Consider the following 17,749-nt stretch of genomic DNA (forward strand, 5'->3'; position numbering starts at 1 on the left):
AGCTATATCAGAAAAGGTGCAGCTGGGGGTCGAACCAGCACCCACATGGGATGCTGGCACTGCAGGCAGTGGCCCCACCACTATGCCACAGTGCTGGCCCATAAATAATTTTTATTCATTTTTTATGTATTCAAAAGAGAGAGGGAGGGGGAGATGGAGAGAGAGAGCTATATCTTCCATCCTCCCACTGCCTTTAACACCTGGGGCTTGGTCAGTCCAAAGCCAGCAGCCCAGAACTCAGTCCTAGTCTCCTATGTGGGTGACAGAGACCCCAGTACTTGAGCAGAAGTGGAAAAAGGAAAGGACATTCCTTTCTCTTTATCCCATTCTTAGACCACTTCCTTCCACTGAACTCCTGGGGTACTCAAAAGATAGACAATGCTAATGCCAGCATAGAGAGAGTTGAAGTGAGTGAGCATTATTAGTTGACACTTCTATTTATTAGGCCATGTATTCTATCTTTAGAGGTTTTGTGTTTGAAGTTAAGGGTAAAAGGTACAGGAAAAAGGATGAATAAAACTAAATCAGTTGATCATGGGGTCTACCCTCAACATTATGTTGTAAAAGGAGAGATTGTTAGGAATAATTAATTTATAGAAGGCATAACTAACTTAATACAAGGAAAAAAAATCAACCTACTAACTCTTCTTTCTTTTCCTTGTGACTTCTCTTTTTTTCTTTTTTAACATCCTAAATGGGAAGAGGAATGAGTTATCTGACAATTTTAGATTTTGCAAACTTGTACAATGATGAAAGTGTTATTGAAATACATTGCTAAGAAAAATTTTCAACACACAAATGTGTCATTTCCTTTCTTCATGGACCAGACGCTGAAATACTATGAGATAAAGATTTTAGGTTTCAATTGTACAGAGCAACTGGATAAATCAGTGCTGCCTTCTTTAGGACTCACGGTAAAAGAGGTTAATTTTAATGTTTTTCCCAATATTATTTCTATTGATTTTATGTATGTACTCTGTGTTTGTGATATAGGATAGATAATATATTATCAACAATTCTAGTACTGATAATTTACTCTGTTACTAATAATTTGGTTTGGCTGTCTTAAACAAAAAAAGTAATTCTGCTATGACTTCTATGAGTACAAATATATGTGTGTGTGTGTGTGTGTGTATATATACATATATATATATGAATTTTTGTGAAATACACTAAAGATTTTGTGTTAGAACTAGGAAAAGATTTTGGCTATGTAATGATGCATATTTTACTAAAATACTGGTTTATTCAAAGTCTAATTTAATAAATTTCAGTCATTCTCCTTTCCTTCCTTAGTTTTTGAGTAACATTTTTGGCTTTAACCTAATGCCTTTTGTTCTGTTTACTTGCTCATATAGCAAATATTGGCTGGAAATCTATTATACACACTTCATTGAACTAGAGGCAGGGAAGAGATTAAAAAAGTACAATTTGTCTTCACAAATTGATGATCTAAATCATGTATCCAAATTGCACTTAAGTGGCATGGAAGTGTTATAGATAAATGTTATAGAGATATAGGAGAAGATGAAAATCCTTCAAGAAGGAAACGGACTACCCAAAAAACAAACACAATCTCTTCATGGGAATGTTGGAATTTAGGTTCACCTTGAACAATGAGTTAGATTTACACAGTACAAAATGGGGTTGACATTCTCATTGGCCATGAGGCTATGTATGGTTTATGCAGTGACTATGACTTCTATGCAGTGGTTCGGAGACGATATTCTTTCTGGGAGTACACAGACTGCCTAGTGTTCAAATCCCTCCTCCCCACTCCCTTGCATTGTGATATTGAGCAGTAACTTATACGTTCTAGGTCTTGGTTTCCTAAGCTGTAAAATAGAGAAAATGCTACTATATTTCATGGAGTGGTTGTGAGGATAAAATAAGGAAAATCATATAAACTTGGGATTTTCAAATAATGGTGAATCACTTATTGATGTTTTTCTGTGTGTTAGATGATTGTGTTTATCTCACAATAATTTGTTAATATTGTAATAATATTTTATGTTCATAAAGAAACTGCAATTCAAAAAAGTTAAAAACGTTGTCTAAGTTCACATGGATAGATAATAGCATAGCCAATATTCAAATCTAGATTTCAGATGCAAAAATTGATGCTGCTTGTCCATTACTACCAAGGAAGACTACAGTGGCATCAGACAAAATGCAAATGTTTCCATTTCTTTATAGAATGCTTCTTACAGAAAGATAGCTTAAGAGCAGAGCTGCTGGTTTCACAAGTATGTTAATTTTGTTTTTGTTAGATGTATGTTTATTTTTAATAGTATTTAAAAATTAGAATTTTGTCTTCAAGAAGTACTGTTACAAGGTTACTACTTATTCAAAATCTTAAAGTTCAAATTGAGCTTAAGAATTACATGACAAATTTAAACAGGGACAAGTTTTGGAATAAAGAATACATGTCAAATATGAACAGACAAAGGGTAAATACATATTACGTGTAAAGAGCTTATTTACATACACTTGGACACATATATTAAAAGAAAGCTCCACTGGGGATGTAAGAGCAGGGTAACTGTCTAGATAATAACCCAAGAAAGAGAGAAAGAAAAAATTACACAGGTATCTAAACTAAGTATTCTAAACTAAGAATTATTAGCCTATAGTAATTAATTGATTTTAAAATTGTCACACTTACACATGACAAATATTTATAAGTTTCACAATATTTTTTAAAGAGCAGTTAGGCAGTAGATACCTGATGACTCAACCTATGGTTACTTCTCCTAAAGGAACATTTTTAAATAATGAATTATGAAAATATTTCCAATATCATTACTTATTTTAGTAAAATATTGCCTTCCAAAAGAAAGAGAAAAAATTTTAAAAAGAAAGAATTCCATTGCAGGATAATGGCTTATAGATGAGAAGCATATATTTGTTGAATTTTTATGTAGCTCATTATTTTAGATTTGAAAGAGTCATTTAAAGTATGAAAATACTAAGACACATCTAAGGGAAATGCATGAAAACAAATGTCATGGATACCATGCCCTCAACAATGTGGCATACGTAACATGGAACCTACATAAAAAGACTCAAATTTCATATGGAAAATGAGTATTTTTTTCTAAGCTATCACAGTAGACTGACAAATTATACCCTAAGTTCTCATTAATTCACTCTAATATTGTTTTATAAAAACTGAAGGAAATAACTGGTATAGTTCCAAGCAAGTTAACCTTGAAATTCCTTCATTAGAGTTTTCCTGTTGTATCTTCTGTAAACTCTTCATGCATTTTATAAAATGCTGATATCGCAGAAATGTGTTTCACTTCTCATGAGAATGTACTTTTAATGAATTACACAAATGCGAAAGATTGCATAAACCTTTACCAGTGTGCTCACATTTGGTGAGAGAAGTAACTTTATTTGAAGTTATTTTTTCCTCATAAATTTGGAAGTGACATGTAAACACAAGAAGGACATGAATTGTTTATTGGCTTCTCAAAGACCTCACATGTGGGTGTATTCTGACACTACTAAAAAACCATTGTAATTATGATAGCCTGAGTAAAGTGCTGAGATAATTTGATGATTCTAATAATAAGTGGCTCTGAAACAAAGTAGGGACATTAAAGACTTTTTTGTTTCATTTGGCTAATTGCATGCAATCAAGAGACTTCAAATGTGTAAAATAATTTTTTTAAATTTTCACATGAGTGAAATACGAAGTTTTCTTGAGATATAAGTCAAGGCATGGAATCCAGTCATCTTGCTAAATATTTTATCTTTTATGAGGGGCCATGAAAAAGTTTGTGGAAGAATAGAATCAAAAGAAAAGTTGATGTTAGTGTGAAAAAAACTTTTGATATTATGCATGTTTTTTTTCTTTAAAAAAAAAAGGTTTATTTATTTGAAAGTCAGAGTTACACTGAGAAAAGAGAGGCAGAGAGAGAGAGAGAGAGAGAGAGAGAGGTCTTCTGTCCAATGGTTCACTCCCCAATTGCCCGCAATGGCCAGAGCTGCACTGCACTGATCCAAAGCCAGGAGTCAGGAGCTTCTTCCAGATCTGGTGCAGGGGTCCAAGGACTTGGGCCATCTTCCACTGCTTTCCCAGGCCATAGCAGAGAGCTGGATCGGAAGAGGAGCAGGAGATGTAAATATAAACAATATTTCCTATTGTTTATATTTTGTTAAAGTGCTGTGTTTTGACATTTGTTATTCCGTATGGGATGCCAGCACTTCAGTCCAGGGTGTTAGCATGCTGTGCCACAGCACTGACCTTGATCTGCATAGTTTTTTCATAATACACATAATAAATAATAGTATTTCATGATATACACTTTCATAATATGCACTTTTTGAAGACCCTTTATAGTTGTCCATGTAATTTTTAATATTGTATTATGTATGCAATGAGCATCTTCTAAGTGTCAGGGACTCTCTAGTACTGAAACAAAGAGATGTAAAATCCGGTGTCGTGGATCTAAGTTAACTAAGAGCTGATGTGCAATAGGTGAGGCAAAGGAAGAAAATGTATTGTGTGTTGGCTATATCGTGTGTTAGGGTGGAAAAACAAGCCGGGAAGGGAAACAAAATGGAGCAGGTTTTAATTTAAGATGGATCGGAAAGAGGCCTGGATTCGTCAGGGCCTGAGTGCGATGGGAAACAGTTGGGGAGTGTTGAGCAAGAGAGTGACGTGCTCAGAGCCTCACTCTGGAGGTGTGTGCACAATGAAATCCACACAAGAAGATGTGAGGGTGAAGGTGGGAAGCCAGAGAGAGAGATATTAAAATAGCCAAGGGCGGAAAAATGAGGGGGCTTGGACAGGATGTTGGGCTTGGACAGTGATGAGAAGGAGTCAGTTTTTGCATAGAGTTTGAAAACAAACCAGCAGGGGGCATTGTGGCACAGTGTGTTCAGGCCCACATGGGATGCCTGGATCCCAAGTCAGAGTACCAGCACAAGTCCCTGCACCTCTGCTTCCAATGCAGCTTCTTGCTGAATGAGCTCCTTGGGAAGCAGCAGATGATGGCTAAGGTAGTTGGGTACCCACCGCCCACATGGAGTTCCTAATTTCTGGCTTCAGCCTGGCTCAGACTGACTGTTACAGGCATTCAGGGAGTGAACCACTGGATAAAAGATATTCTCATTCTCTCTCTCTCTCTCTCTCTCTCCCCCCTTTCCTCCCCCGTTCCCTCCCCTGTCCCCCAACTTAGAAATCTAAGTCGAGTGTTATTTGGCAGGTGCATCAATGAATCTGAGGTTGAAAAGTCTTGTGCAGAAGATGTGAATGTAAGGGTCATTAGCTTTCTAGATGATGTTAAGCAAGAAGGGTAATGAGATCACTGAGAGATTGGATACAGATAGAGAAAAGAGAAGAACTGAACCCTGGCATACTCTGGTGTTAAAAGTTTGGGGAGATGAAGAGGAATACCTATGAAACTCTAAAATCTCTTCACTGTACTGTCTTAGTCCAGCACCGGTGTCTCTCTTCTCAGTACAAAAACATGAGCGGGACTAGATCTCTGGGGGATAGCAAGGCCTTTCATTTTTACACATGTCCTACTTATCTCTCTGGTCTGCTTCTGCCTCCACTGCACAAGTGAAACAGCCCAGAATCCCTATAGCAGGTTGTAGATGTCCTGGTATGCCTTGAAATCCCCCTATTTATTTGGTGTTAAAGTTGCTGACCTTGACTGCCTCCTGATTTTCTCTTGAAGTGTCACAAAACTTCCTTTGGTACTAGTCTTCTTCCCTCACTCACTGACTAAATGTTTGTTCTCTTGTTTATATCTCTCATATTTTTTCCTGAAAAATATTTCCTATTTTGTTAAAGTGCTGTGTTTTGACATTTGTTATTGATTCTTTTAGTTTCCTCCTCTTTTTTTAATGCTCTTGGATTTCCCCTTAATTTCCTATTCCATTGCTACTGTTCAAGGTGCCTGGCTGAGTTAGATAAAACATAAGCTGAAACCCCCAAAATTGGGATAAAGTGGAAGGACTGGATTCTGGAAGTCAGGAGTTGTCAGGTGATCCAAGAAGGGTCTTGTACGTGAGTGGTCTGGAATAAATCACTGACTTCTGGATTCTGCACTTTGCTAGCTCCTGTCTCCATCTTACTATATGCCTGACTATCATATTCCACAATATTAATAAAGGATATGCTGGCACCAAGAACCCTGGAGAAAGAAAAGTTAAGTTCTTGTGGAAAGTTCATCGTTGTCTTTATCTACATTTTTAAAATTGTTTGTTTGTATGAAGTGAACACATTTCATGTATTTCATATATATAGGTTTAAGAGCATAATGATACTTCTCACCCTACCTTCCCTCCTGCCCATGCTCCCAATCCCCCTTCGCCTTCCTTATTTTTTCTTTTATTTTTTTTTAAACTTTTATTTAATGCATATAAATTTCCAAAGTACGACTTATGGATTACAATGGCTTCCCCCCCATACCGTCCCTCCCACCCACAACCCTCCCCTTTCCCACTCCCTCTCCCCTTCCATTCACATCAAGATTCATTTTTGATTATCTTAATATACAGAAGATCAGCTTAGTATACATTAAGTATGGATTTCAACAGTTTGCTCCCACACAGAAACACAGAAACATAAAGTGAAAAATAATAGATGATTTTTTTTTAAATGATGATGAAATCAGAGCAGACCTATTGTCATGTTTAATCCCAGTGAGAGTCAAGTTGGGAATTGATAATTTTTTTTTTTTTTTTTACAGAGGATCAGTTTAGTATGCATTAAGTAAGGATTTCAACAGTTTGCACCCCCATAGAAACACAAAGTGAAATATATTGTTTGAGTACTCGTTATAGCATTAAATCTCAATGCACAGCACATTAAGGACAGAGATCCTACATGAGGAGTAAGTGCACAGTGACTCCTGTTGTTGACTTTACCAATTGACACTCCTGTCTATGGCATCAGTAATCTCCCTATGCTCCAGTCATGAGTTTCCAAGGCTATGGAAGCCCTCTGAGTTCTCCGACTCTTATCTTGTTTAGACAAGGTCATAGTCAAAGTGGAGGTTCTCTCCTCCCTTCAGAGAAAGGTACCTCCTTCTTTGATGACCTGTTCTTTCCACTGGGATCTCACTCGCAGAGATCTTTTGCCAGAGTGTCTTGGCTTTCCATGCCTGAAATACTCTCATGGGCTTTTCAGCCAGATCCGAATGCCGTTAGGGCTGATTCTGAGGCCAGAGTGCTATTTAGGACATCTGCCATTCTATTTTCTTTTAATTTTTACAATGATCTGCTTGCAGTTTATTTTATATTCACCAGTTTAACCCTCCACTAAATAAAGAATCTCACAAATATTAACTAGCAAAACCACTATTCCTCAAGTGTATAGACAAGGGCTGTACACAATAATCAAATCTAAATCTTTTCTGAGATATGGGATCTAGTGGACAAATTAACTTGGTCAGCATAAGGAACTAGTTCATATCACTGAAGCAGATTATGTTCCTAGAAAGAGTATGAAGACTAGAAAAAAGAAAGTAATGACAGAAAATGCCAACAATCCTATGATAACAGTATTTACATTTAAGCTAATCTTTTTTATATCAGTATTTCATACAGTTCATGATGAACCAGCTCCTCCTGTTCATTGCTGCGGAAAACAAACAAAATTCTTCCGATGATATGCCAGGGCAGCCAAAGGGAAAAAAAATCATTAATTTTTCCATCCCGTTGAGTTTTAGTGTTTGTCTCCTTGCCAAATCCTTTAGCCTTTCAGGAGTAGTGTGTGAGATCAAGATCACAGAAAATACATATTAAGGAAAAAGCTGTGTATGGACTTCAAAACTTTTTACAAAATCATGAAGTTATTCTTTTTTGTAGTTTATTTTCTTCTACATGAAGGACAGAGAGAGAGAGAGAGATCTTTCATCAGCTGGTTCATTCCCCAATTCCTACAATACCCAGGGCTGGGCCAGCCAAATTCAGGAGCCTAGAACACCATCCAAGTCGCCCATGTAGGTGGCAGAGGTCCAAGAACTTGAACCATCATCTGCTGCCTCCCAGGGTGCTTTAGCAGGAAGCTTGATTGAAAAGTAGTGGCTTAACCCAGTGTGCCACAATGTTCTCTCATTAAACTTATCTCTTAATTCTGTTTATTTTTTAATGAAACCTTTGTTTATTTTTACATTTATTTATTTATTTGAAAGTTAGAATTGCAAAGAGAGGAGAGACAGAGAGATCTTCGTCTGCTGATTTGCTCCCTATTTGGCTGCAACCACCAGGACTGGGCCAAGCCAAAGCCAAAGCTAAAGCCAGGAGCCTCCTCCAGGTCTCCTACATGGGTATCAGAGCCCAAGCACTTGGACCATCCAATGCCTTTTCAAGGCCATCAGCAGGGATCTGGATTGGAAGTGGAACAGCCAGAACATGAACTGGCACCTATATGGGATGCCAGCATTGTAGACGGCAGCTTTACTCTCTACTCCACAATGCTGGTCCCAAATGAACTCTTTGAAGTACCCTTATAGACCAGATATAATCAGTTAGCTAAAGCAATTGTCATTGGCTAGAGAGTTTTGTTTGTAAGTGTGTTAAGAGGTCTGCCCAAGAAACAACTATTTAAAATATAGTAATCTACAGTATGTTTATTATAAAATATAGTAATCTATATTTTATTATCTCTGTAAGCAAAGAAGGAAAAGGGATCATAGCTCAGAATTTAAAGAGCTCCATTTCTATATCAGTGTGGAAGGAAGGAAAACAAAATATTTAGTAGATCATTTATATATAAATATAATTATATGTATTATATATAATATATATTAGTGTTACTGGTAATATTGAAGCAAAAATAATTTTTAATTTGTATAGGTAGCAATTTCAAAGTTGTACTTAGAATAGGTTGTGAAAGCCAGACTGATACACAGAAACAGAAAAATGTAAGAAGAGGGTGATGAATCGGGTAACACCAGTAACAAGCCTGTCCAGGTTATTCAGCTGGGTCCTGTGTCTGGAGTTCCTGCTTCACTGATGCTAATCCACTCTACGGTCCCGTGTTGTTTATGCTTTCATGCCATTGACCAAATTTTCCATCTTGAAATAATCTTCTCACCCCACATATCTCCTATTTGTTCTGCCCTGATAAATTAACACCTTTTCTATGACCTTACCTTGAACACCCACTTTACCAATAGAGTTAATCATTCTCTTTTGATTATGCCTTTGCCTCTGAGCATAAATCTCAATGTCAGTGAATATTTACACAGATTTTAGTCTTACCCATTAGTACATAAGATCTTTGGTGGATGAGATTATTCCATGTACATTGATCATGGCATCCTGCTTTTTTGCACAGTGCTTGATATAATGACTTGATAAGAGGACTTGATGCAATGATGGAGCAAATACACAGTTAAAAATAATATTTTTGCTGCTTTATTGAGCCCAGGATAGATCAATGGATTATCATTCTGGAATTACCATTTTTCTCCTCTCTTTAAAATAATAAAATATTCAAGCTTTATTGTTAGAAGCATTCGTACAGTGTTTAGTAAAGGTTTGTAATGCATGTTTAAAGAACTATAAACACAGCTAATGATTTGAGAGACACCACCCGAAACAATTTGTATTGTTGTGGAAGCTCATGAAGATTGCTTTTGTGACAACAAATGTTCAGTTAAGTCATGTCCACAAACGGCTCAAGGCAAATATTGCAGATAAACTGTCCAGTTCTTGCCTTTCCATCCACATTCAGATGCATGTTAAGCAGTGGTTCTCAGAGCTGGGCATCTGGAAAAACAGAGATGAGGCTTTGGGAGGGGCACACCAGGAGGAACAGACATTATTAATTATTAATGACCAAAAGGCATTATTGATATTTGGAAGCTGCCAATCAGGGCTGATAAACATCCTACACAACTAGGACTATTCCAAATAAAAAGGAATTGTCCTAACAAATACATTGGTATTGCTTCCATGAAAACTGCAAGGGGATGTGGCCAAAGCTAGTTGCCAAAGCAGCCTGACAAGATGAAAACAAAAGCATGTTATGAGCAAGCTTGAGGCAGTGTCTCAACAGTATAACTCAGAACCCAAGAATGTGTCAAAACAGATAATAGCGTAAAATAGAAAAAAAGGAAGAGAGAAATCTGAATCATGGACAAAAATCTGTTTGCTAAGAATTTTTCTGTTAGACCAAGTACAACTCTTTGGTCCTTCTGTCTTCCAAATATCTATCTTATTTCAGAAACAAAAGGCAGATAAGGTATGAGCTTAATTTCTTACCAAAGACAGTTCAGATCATTCATTAAACACATTTGTTATGTTCTATGTTCCAGTTGCTTTAGTCTCTAGAGATTTAAGGTAGAATGAAACTAGACACAGTTCCTGACCTTCTGTAGTTCACAGTCTACAGATAATTAAATTCAAAAGTTTTCATTTTTTTCTAAAATATTTGTTCCTGTAAGTCAGAGTAAGTTATCTGAGATGTTTCCTTAACATTTAAGTGGAAATGGAGTCAGAATTTCTCAAATGGGATGACAAAGGCAAACAAAAAGGGAAAACAGGCAAACAAAAGGGAAAACAGCTAGCAGACAGTCTAAAAGGAAAATATTTTTGGTATGTCCCAAATATACACGGACATGTGCTTTATTAGGCCATATTTATAAACCATTCAAAGTTTCTTAGTTTTTTTCATTTGTTTTGCTTATTGAAGAAAATGGCTATTCAACACTAAATGATAGCACAAATTAAAAATGAGTAAACAGAATTGGAGTCTAGATTTAAATAACTCAGTTTTTATTTTCACAATAGTTTTCTCAATTTTTTCTTTCACTTTGCCTGTGTCTGAATAAAGAGATGACTTAGATCCTGTATCTATTCAACTATATCCCTTTCTCTCATAGATCAACAAATAATTTATGGAAAGCAATATTCAGAAATGATGCATGTACAGATATTGGCATGTCAATGCTAAGTAAAGAATCCCCTTAGTAATTTAAAAAAATATATATGGCCGGGAGTTGAGTCATATCCTTACCTGTCAATGCCTCAAAGCAGAATAGATATTTGCATAAAAATGATGGCCCTTCATTTCCTGGACTGGATTTGAGTGTGGTGTCCTGGAGCTGCCAGTGCTGGATTAAGTCCATAACTCAGCATTAGAGGAAATCAGAAATGATCAAAAGATGTTGGTGTAATGCCAACGCTATCAATCAAATGAACTGAACTGTGTTCAACAAAAAAAGTCATACACTTTCTTTTCATGTAAAATGTTCTCAAAATGTGGCCTTCAGATTAACAATAGCACCATCCTTTTAGGATTTGTAAGAATTGTAAATTTGTGACTGCTACCACAACTGCCAGAAAATTGGGGGTGACGCTTGTCAATTTCTTTTTATTGAGCCTTCAAATAACACCAGTCCATATCAAAGAGACTTAGGCATAGACTATGTCAAAGAATATAAATTGTGCTTAAAAGGAGCAAGTACGCTGGCGCCACGGCTCACTAGGCTAATCCTCCACCTAGCGGCGCCGGCACACCGGGTTCTAGTCCCGGTCGGGGCACCAGATTCTGTCCCGGTTGCCCCTCTTCCAGGCCAGCTCTCTGCTGTGGCCCAGGAGGGCAGTGGAGGATGGCCCAAGTGCTTGGGCCCTGCACCCCATGGGAGACCAGAATAAGCACCTGGCTCCTGCCTTCGGATCGGTGCAGTGCGCCGGCCGCACCGCGGTGGCCATTGTGGGGTGAACCAACGGCAAAGGAAGACCTTTCTCTCTCTCTGTCTCTCTCTCTCACTATCCACTCTGCCTGTGGAAAAAAAAAAAAAAAAAAAAAAAGCGCCCTGGCTTGCTGGGCTGCTTGGGGCGGGCGGGACCGTGAGCATCTCTACATCTTCGGAAACAACCCTGTGGATGAAAACGGTGCCAAGATTCCTGATGAGTTCGACAATGATCCGATTCTGGTACAGCAGCTGCGCCGGACCTACAAATATTTCAAGGACTACAGACAGGTGATCATCGAGCCCACCAGCCCCTGCCTCCTGCCAGACCCCCTGCGGGAGCCCTACTACCAGCCGCCCTACACGCTCGTCCTGGAGCTCACTGGCGTTCTCTTGTCGCTGGCCACAGGCTGGAGGTTTAAGAAGCGCCCAGGCATCGAGACGCTGTTCCAGCAGCTCGCCCCTCTGTATGAAATCGTCATCTTCACGTCAGAGACCGGCATGACTGCGTTCCCGCTCATCGACAGCGTGGACCCCCACGGCTTCATCTCCTACCGCCTGTTCCGGGATGCCACACGATACATGGATGGGCACCACGTGAAGGACATTTCCTGTCTGAATCGGGACCCAGCCCGCGTGGTGCTTGTGGACTGCAAGAAGGAAGCCTGTCTGCCTTTCTCAAGACCATCGCCCTGAACGGCGTGGAGGACGTGCGCACCGTGCTGGAGCACTACGCCCTGGAGGACGACCCCCTGGAGGCTTTCAAACAGTGCCAGAGCCAGCTAGAGCAGGAGGAACAGCAGCGCATGGCCGAGCTCTCCAAGTCCAACAAGCAGAACCTCTTCTTCGGCTCTAGTGTTGCCTCTGGTGTACAATGAGAAAAATTCTGAAAAAAAAAAAAAAAAAAAAAAAAGGAAAAGAAAGAAAAGAGGAAGAGGAAGAAATAAGAATGAGAATTGCAAGGAAAACTCAGTTTCCCATATGATTCCTAATCTTGTGACTAGACTTTTTCTTTTTTTTTTTCTTTTTTATTACTTTTTTAAAAACTGAATTAATTCATTTTTTAAGGAATGCAAACTTCATGTTTACAACTTTAGGAATATAGTTATTCTTCCCACCATAGCTACCCTCCCACCCACACTCCCTCCCCTCTTTCTCCTCCCTTTCCCCTTCCTAGTCCCATTCTCCATTAAGATTCATTTTCAATTAACTTTGTATACAGAAGACCAACTCTGTACTAAGTAAAGATTTCAACAATTTGCACACACACACACACACACAGGAACTGGGAACAAGTATCACATTTAACTCTGATAATACAACTCATTGAGGAAAGAGGTCCTCCATGGGAAGTTAGTGCACAATGACTCCTGTTGTTAATTTAACAATTAATACTCTTATGTGTGACATCAGCAACCACCCAAGGCTCTTGACACGAGCAACCTAGGTTATGGAAGCCTTTTGAATCCACAAACTCCGTCAATATTTAGACAAGTCCATTAGCAAAATGGAAGTTCTCTCCTCCCTTTAGAGAAAAGTACCTCCTCCTTTGATGGTTACTTCTTTCTGTTGGGTTGGGATCTCACTCACAGACATACTTCCTGTAAAATATTTTTTTTGCCATCGTGTCTTGTCTTTCCATGCCTGAAATGCTGTCATGGACTTTTCAGCCAGACCAAGAAGCCTTAGAGGCTTATTCTGTGGTCAGAGAATTACATAAAGCAATTGTCATTCTGTGAGTCTGCTGTGTGGACTGCTTCTCATGTTGGAACATTATCTCCTTTTTAATTCTCTCTACTGTAATTACCCCACACTTGATCCTATTTATATGGTCATTTTAACACTTAATCCTATCTATATGTTCACTTAAAAACTTAATATGATCACTTTAACACTTAAGATTACATTTTTTATCACCAAGCTCAATGGAATTTGGGGTTCCATGACAAGTTTTTAAACTGTGCCCTTAGAAGTAAGTCCTTAGGAATATATGCAGAAGTATACAGATTTACAGTTACAAACTTCCTCCTCCCTCTCTTATTCCCACTCTTATTTGTTTTTTTTTATAACTTTTATTTAATGAATATAAATTTCCAAAGTACAGCCTATGGATTACAATGGCTTCCCCCCATAACGTCCCTCCCACCCGCAACCCTCCCCTTTCCCACTCCCTCTCCCCTTCCATTCACATCAAGATTCATTTTCGATTCTCTTTCTATACAGAAGATCAGTTTAGCATACATTAAGTAAAGATTTCAACAGTTTGCTCCCACACAGAAACATAAAGTGAAAAATACTATTTGAGTACTAGTTATAGCATTAAATCTCAATGTACAGCACACTAAGGACAGAGATCCTACATGAGGAGTAAGTGCACAGTGACTCCTGTTGTTGACTTAACAAATTGACATTCTTGTTTATGGCATCAGTAATCACCCTAGGCTCTTGTCATGAGCTGCCAAGGCTATGGAAGCCCCCTGAGTTCACCGACTCTGATCATATTTAGACAAGGCCATGATCAAAGTGAAAGTTCTCTCCTCCCTTCAGAGAAAGGTACCTCCTCCTTTGATGGCCTGTTCTTACCACTGGGATCTCACTCACGGAGATCTTTCATTTAGGTTTTTTTTGTTTGTTTGTTTTTGTTTTTTTTTCCCCAGAGTGTCTTGGCTTTCCATGCCTGAAATACTCTCATGGGCTTTTCAGCCAGATCCGCATGCCTTAAGGGCTGATTCTGAGGCCAGAGTGCTGTTTAGGACATCTGCCATTCTATGGGTCTGCTGTGTATCTCACTTCCCATGTTGGATCGTTCTCTCCTTTTTTGTTCTATCAGCTAGTATTTGCAGACACTATTCTTGTTTATGTGATCCCTTTGGTTGTTAGTCCTATCATTATGATCAATTGTGAACAGGAATTGATCACTGGGACTAGTGAGATGGAATTGGTACATGCCACCTTGATGGGATTGAATTGGAATCCCCTGGTATGTTTCTAACTCTACCATTTGAGGTATGTCAGCTTGAGCATGTCCCAAATTGCACACCTCTTCCCTCTCTTATTCCCACTCTTATATTTAACAGCGATCACTTTTCAGTTAAGTTTCAGCACTTAAGAAGAATTGTGTATTGATTACAGTATTCAACCAAAAGTATTAAGTAGAACAAACAAAAAAAATACTAAGAGGGATAACATATTAAGTTGTTCATCAACAGTCGGGGCGAGGGCTGATCAAGTCACCATTTCTCATAGTGTTCATTTCACTTTAACAGGTTTCCTTTTTGGTGCTCAGTTAGTTGTCACCTTACTGAGATCCATCCTCAATTGACTTTATACACATATGATTAACTCTATGTTAAGAGTTCAACAAATAGTATGAAGAAAAAAGAATGCAAAAACAAACAAAACTGTTTCACTACAGTCAAGACAAGGGCAACTCAAGTCATCCCTTCTGGAAGTGTCAATTTTGCTTCTGCAGATTTCGTTTTTGGTGCTCTAATAGTTCTCATAGATCAAGAAGAACATATGGTATTTGTCCCTTTGGAACTGGCTTATTTCACTAAGTATGATATTTTCCAGATACATCTATTTTGTTGCAAATGACCAGATTTTTTCAGGGATCATTTCTATAGTTCACTACCAGACTTTTTCTAAAATGCAATACAAATGCCAGGGCCCAGACATGGACCATAGCAGGTGGGGCACTGCCTGCACATTCCATGTGAAGGCTGGTTCCAGTCCCAGCTATTCCGCTTCTGATCCAGCTCTCTGCTATGGCCTGGGAAAGCAGTGGAAGATGGCCTAAGTGCTTGGGCCCCTGCACCTGGGTGGGAGACCCAGAAGAAGAAGCTCCTGGCTCCTGGCTTCAGATCGGCACAATTCCGGCAGTGTGGCTATCTGGGGAGTGAACCAGCAGATGAAAGACTTCTCTCTCTCCCTCTCTCTCTCTCCCTCTCTCTCCCTCCCTCCTTCCCTCCCTCTCTCTCCCTCCCTCCTTCCCTCCCTCTCTCTCCGTCCCTGCCTTTGCCTCTGCCTCTCTGTGGCTCTGCCTTTCAAATAAATAAATCTTGAAAAAAAAAATCCTATGGCAAGAAAAGATTGGCTCCTGAAGTTATATTTAGCATACTCAATTCAAAACCTTTGATAAAAGATTACAGAAAATATTTGTTTCAAATGTGCATATCACTTTGTTCTGAAAGAAATTGCCTGTCACTTGCAAAATAGTTAAATATCTCTTGTTACACTCAACATATAGCCACAAACACAAATACACATTTGTACATACAAAGATATAAGAGCTATTTTCAAATAAGTCTTTTTATGTTAAAATAAAAAAAATTGATAAGTATTATATATTATTATATATGATGGATGCATGTATTTAATTAACTGTATACTTTCCTTGTTAATGTCGAATTTTAATTATAAATTTCAATTGAGACATTATGCAAAAAGCCTTAGCTGTTTCATCTGGAACTAATATAGTTTCCATGTGTTGACAGGAGCATGGCGCAGTGGGACAGCTTCACTGATCAACAGGAGGACACTGATAGCTGTTCAGAATCTGTGAAGTTTGATGCTCGCTCCAATACAGCTTTGCTTCCCCCAAGTAAGTAGAAGGGGAAAGGGTGCTATGGAGTTGATTGTTCTTAGAGTTATTGACAGTATATAAAATTATAGCCTTAGGCTTGCTTCAATGTATATGGATATTAAAATAATATTTTGGGGCAGGTACTTGTCAGTGATTAGTACATCCTGTGGAACACCCACATCCTACAGCAGAGTGCCTGGGTTTGAGTCCCAGTTCTGCTTGCGATTCCAGATTCCTGATGCTGTGCACTCTGGGAAGCAGCAGGTGATAAATAATTTCTGTTGTTGGGTCTCTGCCACCCGCATGAGTCATCCAGATTGAGTTCCCTGCCCAGTCCCAGCTGTTGAAGGCATATATGGAGTGAACCAGCGGATGGAAGATCTCTCTCACTTCCTTTCTCAATCTCTCTTTACCTTTCAAATGCATAAACATAAATAAAATGTTTATTTGATAAATTGATCTACTACTCCCTTGAGGACAGAGATGGCAACAATCCTTGTATTGGGGCTCACTCTAAAATGAGGCCACTTGAACTTGATTACATATGCAAAGACCTCACTTTCAGAGAAGGTCACCTTACAGCTAGTTGGTATTGGGACTTCAGTACATCTCTGTGGAGCACATGATTCAACCCAAGACAGCACTGATGTAGGTATCTGTACAGATGACAGTTAGGGTTATAAAGCAGCAGTATCAGGCTGTATTTGGACAGGCTCCTTTATGCTGGCAAGACAGAATTGCTTCTAATTTTGCAGCACGTGGGAGGATGAATACACAGCACCAGAGTGATGGCTGGAGAAGAGTCAGAGAGAAAATTCAGTTAGGGGAGGAGGCACTTAGGAAGCTAAGGGGTCATGCACGAGTCCTTCCATAGGCAAACCTGGAAAACGGACCATGGCCCCAGGTCTTGTGTGCTGTGCAAAGGATGAACAAGAGGAAGAGCAGCAGTGTGACAGGGAAAGACAATCATAAAATCTGTTACAGTCAGAGGTGGTGGGGGCCTGGGAGGCACTGGGAGCAGGGAAAAGGCAACAGAAGCTTGAGAGCCATTGAGAGGGTTCCAAGGACTCAGGTTTCTGGCTTAGTCAGACTGGCAGGCAGAATCTGTCACCTAGATTTTGTCATCTTGTTCTCTGTCTTTTTACTTAAATATATTTTTCTTTCTTTACTTTTAAAACAATTTATCTTCATTTTCTTTCAATATTTTGTATAACATTATTGAAGATCTAAAATTTAGAATTTTATAATATGAAAGAAAACTCTACTTGTTTTTCATTACATGATAAAAGCAGTGAGCACAGGAAATAAATTTTTAATTTTAAAAAATTATTTATATTTTGTTTTTACTTGAGAGGGACAGACATCCTGAGGAAGAGAGAGAGAGGGAGAGATCTTCCAATCCCCGATTCACTCTCTAAATTCCTACAACAGCTGAAGCTCAGCCAGGAGAGCCAGAAGCCAGGATCCACATCTTGATCTCCCATGTTGGTGGCAGGGA

General features: G+C 38.8%; 1 protein-coding gene and 1 pseudogene across 1 annotated transcript in view; both read left to right on the plus strand.

The window, feature by feature from the left end:
* Positions 1-902: 902 nt before the first annotated feature.
* MSR1 (macrophage scavenger receptor 1) overlaps positions 903-17,749 on the plus strand; it is a gene marked incomplete at its 3' end in the record, with an annotated part of 84,944 nt that continues 68,097 nt past the window's right edge. Inside the window, 2 exon segments of the mRNA NM_001082248.1 lie at positions 903-914; positions 16,163-16,269. Coding sequence (NP_001075717.1) covers positions 16,167-16,269 — 103 coding nt within the window. The 5' untranslated portion in view covers positions 903-914; positions 16,163-16,166.
* On the plus strand, positions 11,568-12,558 carry LOC100340985 (mitochondrial import inner membrane translocase subunit TIM50 pseudogene; annotated as a pseudogene).

Source organism: Oryctolagus cuniculus, chromosome 2 (assembly GCF_964237555.1).
Source record: "Oryctolagus cuniculus chromosome 2, mOryCun1.1, whole genome shotgun sequence".
NCBI classification, from domain to species: domain Eukaryota; kingdom Metazoa; phylum Chordata; class Mammalia; order Lagomorpha; family Leporidae; genus Oryctolagus; species Oryctolagus cuniculus.